Source organism: Saccopteryx leptura, chromosome 10 (assembly GCF_036850995.1).
Source record: "Saccopteryx leptura isolate mSacLep1 chromosome 10, mSacLep1_pri_phased_curated, whole genome shotgun sequence".
Classification (NCBI taxonomy): Eukaryota; Metazoa; Chordata; class Mammalia; order Chiroptera; family Emballonuridae; genus Saccopteryx; species Saccopteryx leptura.
Window position 1 is genome coordinate 29,772,688 of NC_089512.1, and position 15,812 is coordinate 29,788,499.

The 15,812-nt window shown below is 42.1% G+C and overlaps 1 protein-coding gene across 1 annotated transcript in view; it reads right to left on the bottom strand.

The window, feature by feature from the left end:
- Positions 1–5,943: 5,943 nt before the first annotated feature.
- Positions 5,944–15,812, bottom strand: part of KAT2B (lysine acetyltransferase 2B) — a 127,146-nt gene continuing 117,277 nt past the window's right edge. The window contains exons 14-18 of the mRNA XM_066351554.1: positions 14,902–15,016; positions 13,352–13,388; positions 13,031–13,094; positions 12,848–12,932; positions 5,944–7,928 (exon numbers count right to left, since the gene is read on the bottom strand). Of these exons, the coding sequence (XP_066207651.1) occupies positions 7,735–7,928; positions 12,848–12,932; positions 13,031–13,094; positions 13,352–13,388; positions 14,902–15,016 (495 nt within the window). The 3' untranslated portion in view covers positions 5,944–7,734. The remainder of the gene's footprint in view (positions 7,929–12,847; positions 12,933–13,030; positions 13,095–13,351; positions 13,389–14,901; positions 15,017–15,812) is intronic.

Consider the following 15,812-nt stretch of genomic DNA (forward strand, 5'->3'; position numbering starts at 1 on the left):
TTGCATGTAAGAGCTCTAGTTATGTCCTCTTCCATTCCTGATATTGGTAACTTTGTGCTTTCTCCTTTATCTTGATCAGTCTAGTTAGAAGTTATCCAATATTTTAAAGAATTGGTTATATCACTGATTTATCTTTTTGTTATTTCCTATTTCACTGATTTGTACGCCTTCATATTCTTCTACTTTGGGTTTAATTTGCTTTTTTTCGATCTTAATGTAAGCTGAATTAAGACCTGTCTTATTTGAATGTGAATATTTTAATGCTATAATTTTCCCCTTAAGCACTGTAATAGCTGCACCTCACAAATGTCGATATGCTGTGGCTTCATTTTCATTAAAAGATATTCTAATTTTGCTTGTGACTTTTCATCATTTTTTCCTTTATGCTTCATTTTGGATAACTTCTATTGCCAAGTTTACTTATATTTTCTTCTGCTGCATCCAGTGAATTTCTCACCTCTGCAAACTCGATATGGTTCTTTTTATATACAGGGGTGGGCAAAAGTAGGTTTATGGTTGTTATACAAATAAATAATACAATAATTAATAAGTACAAAAAATAAACTTTCATGTACTCATACCTGGAAATGTAATTTTGCCCACCCTTATATATATTTTCTTCATTGTATTCGTGACTTTTTTATATCCTTGAGCATACTTATGCTTATAAATGCTGTTTTAATATCCTTGTCTAATTCCATTATCTTTCATATCTGGGTCAGTTTATTAGTAGTTTTTCTTTTAGTTATGTATTTCTCTCCTGCTTTGTATATCTTGTAATTTTTTATTGATGCACTGGGAATTTAACATTTTTATAAGTGTATTAATAGTCCTTTAAAGAGTTTTGAACTGTTTTGTTGGCCAATTAAGTTACTTGGAAATCAGCTTGATCCTTTCTAGGCTTGGTTTTAGGCTTTCGGGACAGATCTAGGGTAGCTTTGCCTCTAGGGCACCTTTAGCCCCAGCACTAAGATACATCTGCAGACTGCACTGAATGTGCCATGTGTTTGTATTTTTCTGAAGCTGGAAACGGGGAGAGACAGTCAGACAGACTCCCGCATGCGCCCAACCAGGATCCACCCGGCACGCCCACCAGGGGCGACGCTCTGCCCACCAGGGGGCGATGCTCTGCCCCTGGGGGGGGGGGGTCGCTCTGCCGCGACTAGAGCCACTCCAACGCCTGGGGCAGAGGCCAAGGAGCCATCCCCAGCTCCCGGGCCATCTTTGCTCCAATGGAGCCTTGGCTGCGGGAGGGGAAGAGACAGAGAGGAAGGAGAGTGGGGCGGGGGTGGAGAAGCAAATGGGCGCTTTTCCTATTTGCCCTGGCCGGGAATCGAACCCGGGTCCCCCGCACGCCAGGCTGACGCTCTACCACTGAGCCAACCGGCCAGAGCCTGTGCCATGTGTTTAACAAGGGCTGTCTACTCTGGCTGCAGGGCGCATAGATTCCCAGCACTGAGTCAGCTCCGAGCGTACCATTGCCTGTGACTATTCTGTACCACACAGCTCTTCTTTCCCTAGCTTCATAAAGTTGCAAGCTACATACTGTATTCCCCCATGTATAAGATGCACCCTTTGCGAAAAATTTGGGGTCTAAAAACTGGGTGCATCTTATACAGTGGTTGTAGATGGTTTTACTTGCATTTCCCGCTTTTTCGCGCTTAATTTTGCGCTCATTGTTGAAGACAGTGATTTGTCATCCGACACAGATGAGGACAAACTAATGGATGGGAGTTTTGATAGTGATGAGTTGTATGAATGTTATAATGAATAAAACTTGAGTTCGATAACTTTATGTAATATATTTCACCCAAAAAATTCAGGCCCCAACATTAAGGTGCGTCTCATACATGAGGGAATCGGTCTGTGCAGATCAGTATTCAGCTAAGACTCGAGGCCGACCCCTGAGCAGAATTCCGGAGCTCTTTCTCTACAGAAGTCCTTCTTCTGCAATAAATACTCTGCTGTCAAATTCTAACTTCCTCAAAACTTCACTATCTTCTCTACCCAGTGGTGGTAGTCTCGATTTTTAACAATTATAAGCATCTGTTTTCTTTCAGAGTATTGGTGTCTTCTCACATTAGGTGTCAAAATCTGGTATTTTTTCTGTCTGCTGACTTTGGATTAGGATTTGTTTGCTCATGTTTCCTGATTTTTTTGAGCTCATACTACTTACGACAAAAATTTGATCATACTTAACAGCCAGTTCCCATTTCCCTAAAATAAAATCCAGTATTTCAATATGGCCTATAACGGCACTATGCAATCTCACACTACTCCTCTTTGCTCTCTGCCACTTCGTTCCTGTTGGGTTCTCCATCCTCTGATTCTCCGACTGCTCCATGGACTTCTCAGCCTGTGCTGTATCTGCCTGCCTGCCTTCCTCCAAATTTTGCCTTAAATCAATGCGGATTCATGTTTCAGCACACAGATTAAAAGTCATTTCCTCTGGGAGGCTTTCCTTAAGTGCCCCCTTGGCAGACTGTCCCTTCCTTTCTATAGTGTCAACACTAGACCAGTGGAAGCTCCAGAGTTTCCCTACAGACAGGACCCTGTGATGGTGACTATTTTGAGGTTGGGAAGGGAACAAGGGAATGCTTAAGGAACTTCCTGAAGCTACACATGCTTGAAAAGTATCTATTTAAATTAACTTGTATGCTCTGGCCGGTTGGCTCAGTGGTAGAGTGTCGGCCTGGCGTGCAGAAGTCCTGGGTTCGATTCCCGGCCAGGGCACACAGGAGAAGCGCCCATCTGCTTCTCCACCCCTCCCCCTCTCCTTCCTCTCTGTCTCTCTCTTCCCCTCCCGCAGTGAGGCTCCATTGGAGCAAAGATGGCCCGGGCGCTGGGGATGGCTCCTTGGCCTCTGCCCCAGGCGCTAGAGTGGCTCTGGTCGCGGCAGAGCGACGCCCCGGAGGGGCAGAGCATCACCCCCTGGTGGGCAGAGCGTCGCCCCCTGGTGGGCGTGCCGGGTGGATCCCGGTCGGGCGCATGCGGGAGTCTGTCTGACTGTCTCTCCCCGTTTCCAGCTTCAGAAAAATACCAAAAAAAAAAAAAAAAAAAAAAAATGCTGGCAACTCACATTTGTAAAATGTTCACAAATATATAGAAGGGCTAGAGCACACAGCTACAACTGGTGTGTCTGGGTGTTGAGGAGAGGAACAGCGCTCGCACACTAAATAGTCTGGGAAAAAAGATTTGAGTTAGAGCTTGATCACACACTTATGATGAACCAAGTGTGTACTCCAACTCTGAAACAGCCCACAGCAACCAAACCCAAGGACTTCCTTATAGCCCTGTGCCAATTCTGTGGTTGGACAGGCTATTGCACAGAAAGGCAGACCTCCGTTCTTGGGCATTTTAAAGCATAAATTAGATGTCCATCTAATAGAAAGTGGGAGGTTAACAGAGAGCAAAGAACAGAGTCAATGAATTTTAGGAAGAGTCCAAGAACCAGTAAACTTGTGTGCAAGAAGTGCACATATGTGAACACGTGCATTATTTCTAGAAGATCAAACAAGTTCTCCAGTGGATTACTCTTAAAGAACTTTAAACCTAGATAAACTAAAACTGACAACCTTTGGTTTAGCTCAGAAAATCACACATAAATTGTTCATGTTTCTCATTTTTTTAATCTAACGGCCAAGGTTATACTGGACTTCCCAGTTACAAAGCAAGCCAGAAAGTTAACTTGTTGTTCTTGCTTTTCTCTGCTTTATGGAAATTATACTACTTTTTAAGAAACCCGAAGAAAATCTCCAGCTTTGTCATCATGAAACAGCTTCCTTTTTCCATGACGTAAGTATACACAAAATACAGTAGAGGACTTTCCACGACGCCTGCATGTTCTCCCCTCCTCAGCATCTTCTGTTTCCTTTACTGAAGCTCTCCCTCCAGTGTACCTGGCCACCCGCTTGCTTTCTGTTTCTCTTTAAGTTCATTCTTCACCTCTTCCCCTGTGACATTACTAACACTACTTTTGCCCTGCTGATATCCATCATAACTTATATGAATAGCCTCGACGCACCCAAAGGAGAAGGTCAATAAATCGCACTAACCACCACAAGCCTTAGGACTCAAGCAGAGACAATGACTTCAGTCCTTGCCACCTCTTTCTCTGTCTCCAACCACCACCCTCAACACAGTCTCCCCTCTTTTCTGCCAGGAAAAAAAGCGAATAGTCAAGAAATGTAAACATATGTTTCAAGATGCTGAAAAAAAAAAATAGCCAACTTAATTACTACCTCTTGCAGTCATTATGACTTGATATTCCAAAGTAGCTGCCCTCTTTTCTTTGGGGTCTTTGCTGAAAGGAGAATGCTAGTTAGGGGCAGAGCAGAACAGCTCAGCACAATAGGGGAAAGACCAATGGCTGCCACCAGTGAGCCTGCCTTGTGCGGCTCTTAGACTCTTAAACACTGAGCGTTGGTCTGAAATGTGTCAGCTTAAAGTGGATGACACAGTATTAACCTATCCATAGCACAACTCAGTCCAATCCTATTTCTGCTTCTTATGTTTAATAATTTATATAAGTTTTACTTTCAGATAATGGGAAAACCTCAAAGTCTTTCTACTATTTTCTTCTAATGACTACAACCAGTTTTTAATGATGTGTTGAATAATAGAAAACATTACAAAAATTTTTGACTATGGCTATGAGGGGTGGGGAGAGAGGGAAATTTACCTCCATTATTCCCAATGGTTACTTTCCTGTAGAAAAACATCCATCACCCCCTGGCTCCCCTCCCCCCCTCATTCACTCCCCCTCTGGGCGGACCTTCCTAATTGGTGACCCAGAGAAAGGAAGGGCACTGGGTTGTTCTGTTCGTCCATCACGTGCCTCTTCAGAGTTGGCTGCCTTGAGACAGCACGGTGGCTCCTGGCCGTGCACTGGGCTTAATGATAAAGGCCGTGCCCTTAGAGGGGGAAGCGAGCAGCGGGGCTGGCGACACTCTGTGTCTACCCAGAAAATAACAAACTTCCACAGGACGTCCAGCTCGACAGATGCTTTGGCAGAGCCAGCACAAAGCACTGTCTAAAACTAACTAGTCCAAGATACTTATCCAAACAGTATTATCACTCTTCATTAGAAATCTAGATGCCATTCAAGCTGGTTTCTTATACCTGAAAAAGTTGAGGCATTTTTTTCACTGTGAGTATTCTGAATATCTTACATTCTATGGCTCACTATTAGAAACCCCATTTTCCACTCATATATAAGCCATAGTCTCCAACATCCATTTTATTATTAAGAAAGATATTTTGAAGGAGCATTTGAGATCTTGCTCCTAGCATATGTCATCAGTTTGGCTCAAATAAACTCTTAATGAAACTTCCGGCAAGAAGATATTTTGGCAACCATATATGCCTTCTGCTCTTGACTTCTCCGTTCAGAATTCAGAAGGGAAGAGGGGTGGTCTTTGGTGGGCCCTCTCCCACCTCAACAGGATATATAGCATTATTTTCCTATAGTCAGCATTTTGAATAACATTAGGAGGTCATATGGGCCTGTCCAGGCAGTGGCACAGTGGATAGGGTGTTGGCTTGGGACCCTGAGGTCACTGGCTTAAACGCAGGTTCACCAGCTTGAATGCAAGATCGCCAGCTTGAGCGTGGAATCATAGACAGGATCCCATGTTCGCTGGCTTAAGCCCAAGGTCGCTGGCTGGGCTGGAACACCACCCCCCCCCCCCCCCGTCAAAGCACATATGAGAAGTAATTAATGAACAACTAAAGTGATGTTTCTCATCTCTCTCCCTTCCTGTCTCTCTCACTCTCTGTCTCGCTTTAAAAAAAAAACAAAAATCAATCTGCTAGATAGAAGAAAACAGACCACAAGATTTCAGAGCTTTTTAAAATATAATTTAAAACTATTTTGTACCAGTACAATATATTAATTTTACAAATGTAAAATTTTATCAGCTGTTAAAGCATCTGCAAAATCCACACATCCTACTTCAGCTTTATTGCACAAGATCTATAAGAAAATATTAATTTTTAAATTAGAAAACATAAAAATGCTTTCAATATAGAAGAGACAATCTGATTTTAAAGACAATACTCTATAAGAATGTCTACTCAGAAAATAACAAACTTTCACAGGATACCAAGCTGGACAGATGCTTCGGCAGAGCCAGTACAAAGCACTGTTTAAAACCAGTCCAAGATACTTAATCCAAACAGTATCATCATTCTTCATTAGAAATCTAGATGCCACTCAAGGTGGTTTCTTCTGCTTAAAAAAGTCGAGGCATTTTTCATCGTGAGCGTTCTGAATATCCCTTACATATTAAAAACAATACTTCCAACTTAATAGTCATTTGCAAGATTTTTTCCCTTCGTGCAGATTATCTCTGGCAACTGTTTTTAGTGACTAATTTAATGGTCGTCTTAATTCCTGTATGCTGATAGAAAACATCAAGTTAAATACCCTTTTAAAACCTAGTTCTTTACAAAAATCAGTTTATAAATTCATGTCACAAAAATTAGTGTTGAGACCACTGAGGTGGCCTTCAGTTGTTTTACATTAGTTGGCCCTCCCAGAGTTGGATGGCAGCTGTCCCACTGATTTATGTAGTGTGAATCAGGAACTAAATCCAAGCACAAGGCCGGAATCCCAAGGCAGGTTAGTAAGGTTGGATGATGGATTTTAGTGGGAGTATGCTGGGTCTATACGCCAATGTAAGGGTTGAAATATTGACAGCAAATCTTGGTGGCAACTTAATTCACCTTAGACAATGAATATACACAATCTGAAGATGCAGAAAGGAAAAACGTCCATATGCACATGTTCGGCAGGGTATTGTGTTTTACAGAAAAGGAAAAAAAATCCTCATTTATTAGAACAAGAATTCATATTTGATATATATATATATAGATTATACCTCGTTTCCTATTAAAAGCACATTGATTCAATTTCAAGTGTTTTCAAATTTACGTCTTTGTGGCCCAGGAAATTGCCTTTTGGAACTTATGGCCTGCATAAGCAAAGTCCAATATAATATTACACATTTGTGTAGAGAAAAATAATTATTAAAATAGTGGTTATGCACTCACAAGTTTGTTGTAAGTAGAGAAAATTATCAAAAAACCCAGATGCTTATAAAAAAAGTTTGCATTATTTAGAAGTTTTTTCCTTAGGAATCAAAGCAGTTGCTTCTCTGGCACTGCATTTTTTCAGAACTGCTCAAAGCACCTCATCTAGATGAGTGTTTTTCAAAAATATATATATAAAGTCTACAATGAGACTTCAAACATCACATATTTCACCTTTTTCGGGCTTTTTCTCATGTATCCCTTCCTTAAAATCCTTCAGAAAAAAATAAAAATAAACTCTCACATTCCATTAGAAAAAAATGGAAACATTCACGGTCTGAAATTTTTCTGACTTCCCCCAAATCTTGGTACTATGTGCAATTTAATTTCCTCACAGAGAGGTTTGCGGAAACCCCTGATCACCTATTATTGAATGAATATTCAGCTAGTGGACATGCCATAGAAAAGTTACTTTCATAGTAGTAAATAGATTAAAATCTATGTCATAAAATAAAAATGTTCTATGACTTCGATTTAAATACATATCTGAAAAACTAAGAGGAGGTTTTTGTTTGTTTTTCAAAAGTGCTAATTATTACATTTTAAGTATCTTCAACATATTAGGTCCAATTCTTTGTAAAACTAAGCCACCTTACTTTAGGCACACTGCTTGATGAGTTTCTAAGAAGCAGGGGGTGGGGATCATTTGTCAATTAATCCAGCTTCCTTAATTTTACTGAAGAAGAACTTCTCCAGGATATTGGCACATTTGTAGTATTCACTCTCGGGGGGGTTGTACTCTTTGCAATTGGTAAAGACTCGCTGTAAGTCTGCCATGAATAATTTCTTAGACACGTAGTACCTATTCTTGAGGCGTTCACTCATGGTTTTCAGATCTGCATAGGAAAAAAAAAATGTATTAGCCATCTGCGATTCCTTCTGAACACTAGCTGACAAAAGTGAGATGGGAAACAAAAATCTAGGTGCTCAATTTGATTACATTCTTACCATCGCAATGCCTTCTTTAAAAAAAATTCATGGCCCTGGCCGGTTGGCTCAGTAGTAGAGCTTCAGCCTGGAGTGCAGGAGTCCCGGGTTCGATTCCCAGCCAGGGCACACAGGAGAAGCACCCATCTGCTTCTCCACCCCTCCCCCTCTCCTTCCTCTCTGTCTCTCTCTTCCCCTCCCGCAGCCAAGGCTCTATTGGAGCAAAGTTGGCCCGGGCGCTGAGGATGGCTCCATGGCCTCTGCCTCAGGCGCTAGAATGGCCCTGGTTGCAACAGAGCAATGCCCCAGATGGGCAGAGCATCACCCCCTGGTGGGCATGCTGGGTGGATCCCAGTCAGGCGCATGCAGGAGTCTGTCTGACTGCCTCCCCGTTTCCAACTTCAGGAAAAAAAAAATTCTTATGATCAGGGAAAACAGTTCCTAAATCTGTATTCTTTCTTTTGTGAGGGTTTCTTGTATAAAACCAGAGCATTTTAACACTGAAGGGACCATTATTAGTCATCTGGCCTAATCCCTTATTTAGCACAAGAAGCTAAGTAGATTAGCAGTGATAAGTAGATGAACTGAGTACTGTTAGTTATTCATTCAGATTTATACAGAAGAGGTTTTATCTGCATGGAATAAAACAGGTGGAACATTTGTACTGAATCATTTCATTCCTTCAAACGGTGAGACTGAGTTTGTTTCACTAAAGTCGTAGCTGTTTTGTTGTGGTAGAGACAGAACCAAAATAGAGAAACTGATTATAAGTATATCTGCAAATACACCAGTGACCCTGCAGGTAAAATGGTTCAAGTAAATTTAGCTTCATGCTCCCTAAATGACATAAGACTGACAAACTTTGCTTAATAATCTATTTTCTAAATCAAATAAGCCTTGAGAGACTAATGTAAAAAGAATGTATTTTCCCAATGTATCTACATGCTTTAAACTGGATTATTTTTATAAATAAACAAAGTGCTTCATTTAAACTTATAAAAATACAATGGGGCTTCTTGGCTCCTCAGTCTCAGGACAGATTTAAAGAACTCCATGCACATTCAAAGACGCTAACACCTGCTTATTAACACTGTCTGCTTTTAACATTGTCTGCTTATAGGTCCCTAATTGTTTCTAAGTCTAGTTCTACAATTAAAAATTATATTAACTGTGCATGGAAGATAAGTCAAAATCACTAAAGAAATGCTTCTGAATATTGATAACCCAAGTTCTCATTACACTATCAAATGTTCTAGAGGGAATGAAAGTTATAACCAAATACATTGGGATTGTTATTTAATATGATAAATAAAACTTATGTGCAACATCCCCAAACTGGGAGAAATTAATACGCCTCAAAATCCTAAATCTACCACAAAGAAAAAATGGAAATATCACTTTTGCTTATTTCCTTTAACTAAAGCCTATATTGGTTTAGAGTTATATCATCACATTGGTGAGTTCAACTTGCAATTTTCTTTCTTCTCTAACTGAAATGTCCTCTTATTTAACAAAGAAAGAATTAAACTGTGCCTCTGTAGGTAAAATTAAATGTTTGCCTTCCTTCCACCTAACTACCTCCCACTTAAGATATACTGCCAGATATCTTTTATTTATTTTTATTTTATTTTATTTTTTTTGACAGACATAGAGTCAGAGAGAAGGATAGATAGGGACAGACGGGAAAGAGATGAGAAGCATCAATTTTTTTTCGTTGCGACACCTTAGTTGTTCATTGACTGCTTTCTCATATGTGCCTTGACCGCGGGCCTTCAGCAGACCGAGTAACCCCTTGCTCAAGCCAGTGACCTTGGGTCCAAGCTGGTGAGCTTTGCTCAAACCAGATGAGCCTGCACTCAAGCTGGCGACCTCAGGGTCCTGAACCTGGGTCTTCTGCATCCCAGTCCGACGCTCTATCCACTGTGCCACCACCTGGTCAGGCCAGATACTAGCTTTTAGAAGAGAAGGCTAACCAAAAAAATAAAAGGGGAAAAAAACAATAAAACTAATCAAAAAAGTTTATCTGAAAGCTCTTCAAATTATTTTCTGGAAGGGAGAGGGTAAGAAGAGATGGGGAGAGCCTAAAAAATAACGGAAACGGAACAAGACTCATAGAAGTGTTAGGGCCTTTCTGAATAATGACACCAATTCTGCGTACTTCCTGTCCGTATTTCCTTTCTATTCTAAAGTGGCAGATAGAATCCTTCTTCTTCTAGCCTTTTTAGATTCTTTCAGTTGACCAAATAGCATAAGTTAAAAAAGAAGGTGCTTAAACATCAGTAATACTAAATAAAGAGACTTCATTAATTATTCTATTTTCATTCTCCCCCCAACCAACTTGGGAATTCTGGATAAATCAGAAAATCCTGTCTAGAAATCCACGTTTGGTAAGAAATGCTTGGGCCAGACTATCCTGACAATGTTACCTACATAAAACAGATTGGAGCTCATTCATACGGGAAAAAAGGGTTTTTTAGGGCACAGGGAAGAGAGAAGAAATGTATTTGGAAAGAGCCAAAATAGTAACGAGGAAAAGTTAAAATTGACTCGTCAGTTGTGTCCTTAAAAACATGACCAGCTTAGGAAGTAAGACAACCTATTTTGCTCAGCTCCTAAAGGCATCCTGATAAAATTAGTATAGCTCCACTAAAGAGCACCATTCACTGTTTTCATGGACTTTGTCCAGCACACACTCAGCCCACCACTGGTCTTACTCAGTGTAGTCCATTTTCCCCTCACGAGGATTCAGCTATACACACGAGTGGTAATGAGCAGGACAGGGTCACATCCTTCTCAGTCAGGGGTCTCAAACTCAACTCAGCATGTGGGCCGCAGAGCAAGATCACAGCCGTTTGGCAGGCCGCACTAGGTCTACAAAAGGCAACTGTTACCCAACACTTTTCAGTGTCACAAAACGACCAGAAACTGTAGTTCGTGGATTAGTCTGCGGGCCGCAAAAAATTGTTCGGCGGGCCGCAAGTTTGAGACCTCTGGACTAGACCAAGCAAAAACTTGCAGAGAGCGGGCTGTGAGCAGACTATGACAGACAGGCCTACTAGACCTGCCACTGCAGGTCTTCCGAGTGCACGTGGATGGACTGAAAGAAAATTATTCTCTCCAAATGCATACAACCACCCCTGAGGATTTCACAAAGGAAGCTGAGATGGTCCAGGAGATGAGGGTGCAAAGGTCAGTTAAGTTTTGAAATGCAAATAAAGGGTTTTAACATATTTCTTTTCATCATGGGAAATATTAATTCCCAAATCACTTCCATTCCGAACTCTATAGACCCTCACTTTGGTTTTCATGTGCTCGAATACAGAAGCAAGACAGAGAGAGAGACAAGGGAAAGAGAAGCATACGGATGTCTGTCTGCTTTACGGAGTACAGATGACTTAAATCAGGGGTCCCCAAACTTTTTACACAGGGGGCCAGTTCACTGTCCCTCAGACCGTTGGAGGGCCAGACTATAAAAAATGATTACAGTCAGGGCCGTAGTTTGGGGACCCCTGACTTAAATCATTACTACGACTACATAAAATGTTCACATGCAATGAATGCCACACAAAACATCTACAAATAACTGTTATCAGGGACCTAACAGTCCTTTTAATTCTTCCCTTCCCATTTTACTCCTTTCTTAGCACCAGGAATAACTGACAGGTAGAAAAGGGAGAGAAGACACAGGCTTTCTCCAAAAACAAAAACAAAAAAAATTGGCCAAACACCGATTGAAAACATTTCCGCTAATTGTCTGTTATCTAAATTGGTTTAATTTGGAGATTCTCAATTCATTCAATTAATCACTCGTTTGAGCATGGTGCAGACACAGCAGCACATTCCACAAATCTACATTTCTAGTGGTGGCTTTCGTTTGCTTGGTTTTGGATGTGGGACAAAGTTTAAAATAGGGGTATAAGAAGTGACATTAAAGCCCTGGCCGGTTGGCTCAGTGGTAGAGTGTTGGCCCGGCGTGTGGAAGTCCTGGGTTTGATTCCCAGTCAAGGCACACAGGAGAAGCGCCTATCTGCTTCTCCACCCCTCCCCCCTCTTCTTTCTCTCTATCTCTCTCTTTCCTTCCCACAGCCAAAGCTCCATTGGAGCAAAGTTGGCCCGGGCGCTGAGGATGGCTCCATGGCCTCCACCTCAGGTGTTAGAATGGCTCCAGCTGCAACGGAACAACACCCCAGATGGGCAGAGCACCGCCCCCTGGTGGACATGCCGGGTGGATCCCAGTAGGGCGCATGCGTGAGTCTGTCTGACTACGCCCCGCTTCTAACTTCAGAAAAATACAAAAAAAAAAAAAAAAGGAGTAACATTAATAGTCAAGAAGAGCATGAAAAATCAAGAACTGTATTAAGTAGGATTTCTCCCTTTGAAATTCTAGCAGTCAAGCAGCTTCATCTAATTTCTTTTGTACTGTCTTCAAAAATCCTCAGAGAAACTTGGGATATATCAAAAGGACAACCTGATGTTGATCCATCTGCAACCCAGCAGGCAGAATATCAGCAAGGTGATAACCAGCCAATCGGCTGCCAGATCTAGTGCTGTGGGCAGACTGGGCCCGCCTGGGCTTTCTGCCTCTAGTGTTGGCCTGTGGGCTGGCAGACAGCTACAGAATGTCTCTCATGAACAGAGCCACCCACTTCCCCTTTGTCACTCTGCTCTGACATCACTGCCCTCCCCGGGGCCGTGGAATCCCACCACCCATCGTACACACCCCACCCGACTGCAGAAGAGTCCAGTTAACCTCAGTAACCCTTTGTCCCCCGCCCCCCACCATCCAGAGAGTTTTAAATCTATACTTAGAAAATGTTAATGGCATTACCCATGGGGAACCTTATAACTTCATAGTATCCCGGAGCTTCTGTTCTCTTCACAGGTTCCATGAAGGGCCAAGCGCTCTGGTGGCTCTTGGGTAAAGAAAAGAAAGTAAGGTATCTGATATGGAAATGCCGCGTGGGAAGTCATTTCAAAATATTTTCAGGAGGTCAGTGAAAAGAAAGCCCACCTTGACCTGCTGCAGGATGCTCTTGAGGGTGCTGTAAAGCTGGTCAGAGTCTTTGGGCTCTTTACTTGAAAGAAAAAGAGTGAACAACAAGGAATGACGATTAGTTCTTTCGACGGCTGATTCCTAGTCACCTCATTTTTACAAAAAAAAAACCCCAAAAACAAAAAACCAAACACTAAAACTGAATTCATTCCTGAATTTTTTATGAAAACTGAAACCCCAGTAAGCGTTGCACTGGTGATTACAATCTGCCCACTTTCTCTAAGTTGCGGGGAGGGGAGAAATCACTTCCTTTAACATCCTCTCCCCCATCGCACTTACCTTTTCTCTTTTGCGCTCTGTTTCCAGCCCGTCTCTCCTATATGTCAACAAAATTAAACACTGAATGAGAACTACTTTTGGTCAAGAGAATAACAGTTAACACTTAGCAAAAATGCAACAAAAGTATAGCCATGCCTCAGTAAGCCTATTCCTGGGAAAAGACTGGAATTAATTAACTGGGGTTAATTACCTCCTTATATGGCTAACAATACAAAATATTTCCAAGACTGACAACACTGCTCTATATGTTCATTTTTTTTCAGAGAAGGAACTCCAACCTTGCAAAGGAAAGCATAAAAATAAAAACATCCAATACTGTGGGCATGTGTATATCTTAAACTCAGTCACTTTTTTTTTTTTTTTGCCAAATCACCATGTGAAAGAGTTAAGGTGTTATTTTATGTTAGAACACACTCTATCCTAGTTTCTATTTTATTTGGCGAAGACCCTGCTTGTAAGGCAAGACAGTCAGATGGAAAACAGTCTGGAGTCCAGTAGACCTGGATTTGACTCCTTGTTTTCTCCCTAACTTACCCTAGATAAGCTGTTTCCCCCCCTCTGTCTCTCAGTTCATCGATCTATAAAACAGAACTCTAAGAATATGTCATCCCATAGAAGCCTGCCTGGGACAAACATTCAGTGGGATGGTAGCTGTTACGCCACTAACTGGGATAATATGGGGCGGTAAAATCCCTGGGTCTCGCAGTGAAAGCGAGATACCCTACAGAGTAGCTTTTGGATGGAAGAAACATATATGAAACATAACATGAAAAAACAAATACTGTCTTGGGTTTTTCGGGAGGATTTTAAGCTTTTTGATTTTGTTTTGCTTTATAAATCTTCAGTATACCAGAAGACCCTGGACCTGAACCAAAAGAAAGTGCCGATATTTGATAGCTTTACGATCTACCAAAAGAGCTGTTGTGTACGTTTTAACTCAACACAACTCACTGCTAACATACTCGCAGGTAAGAACCCTCCGAGTTCAACTGTTGTCAACCGGGGAACTGGAAACAAACTATGTGGTTTCCGGTCATCCTTTCTCAAATTTGGGGGAAAGTCATTTCCCCGAGCACAGGTCTATGTGGGCTGAGACCAGGATGGCACCGAGGCATGGTGAGAGCAGCAAGGTGCTTGGAGGAGGTGAGGAATGGCTGCCTCTCAGTCTGACCGTCGCTGGCCACAGGCCATGGAACGGTTAAAGGACTTAATCAGTCTGCCACTGAATTGCCCCGTTTCTGCAAGTAGAATTCCCCTCCTTTGACACATATGGGTAGTGCCCAGCACTGTGCAGGCTCTCAATAAGTGAGGGCCATCAATAACTACAACCAGGGGTCGGCTAAGCTCTCGAGGGTTTGTTTGCAAATGAAAAGTAGAGAAAGGATATCAAAGGAAAGCATTTGTGGCCTTAAACAACGAGAAATAACACCGATGGAGAAAGGCAGGGCAACAGAGCTTTTTAAAGTACCGCACTGTTAACAGCGTCCAACACATCTGACAGCGTCACCAAAACAGTTTGCTTTTAAAAGAAGATCCATATATATACGTACTAATTCCAGGAATGCTCTCTATTGGAATCTGTCGAACTCCATCTTTAAAACATGAGAGTCCAGGGTAGACTTTTCGAATCTGGGCTTGCTTTCTTTCGATCAGCTTTTTAATGATCTGTAAAGCACAGGGGGGGAGAAAAGGTGTTCGGTGACAGACGTCTGCGGCTACTGCGTAAGTCAGCCCACCGGGCGCTGTTCCCCTAACAAAATAAAGTCTTTAGGAAACACAAAGGGAGAAAGGGATGACTTCTCTTTAACAGGTAAGTCATGAAAACGTTCTATTACACCATACCCACTGAGTGTCATTCACACAACTGTCTGCGGGTACTGGTCCCCACTGTCCGAAAAGACAATACTGAGAGCACACACTACCCTGAGCGCCCACCCTCCTCTTTAGCATAAGAGCCAGTTATCCTGCCCTGAGTGTCTGACAGGCATCTTCCAGCGCTACCGTCAGGCAGCTGCGCACCTGAACCCAGACTGGCCTCAGAACCTCTTCATGCCCCAGGACCAGGAACTGCTCTCTTCAGACTGAAAAGCAGGAAGCAGAGGCCTCAGAAAGTCCCCAAAGCCTGAGAAGAGGACCCCACTCTTCAAAGTTTTCAAGGTGTGAGCCCTGACCGAGGCTGTCAGTGTGAAGGCAGCAGCCCTCCGGCGTTGTCTGTTAAGGCTTCACAACCACTCTGTGATTTTAGAAGGGTTTCCAGAGGATCATTCCTAATGTACTGAGGTAGTCATTTCCAAAATACAAAAAGAAAGAAAAACCACCAAAAAAATCACCATTCTGAAATTAACCATGTCCTAAGTGAATTTTGGAAAAGAAAAACAAAACAAAACAGTAGCAGTCATTAACTGGATTCACAAAAGGAAACAAAAAACTTGGGTTCTTAACTGCTTGGTTTCAGACTGAT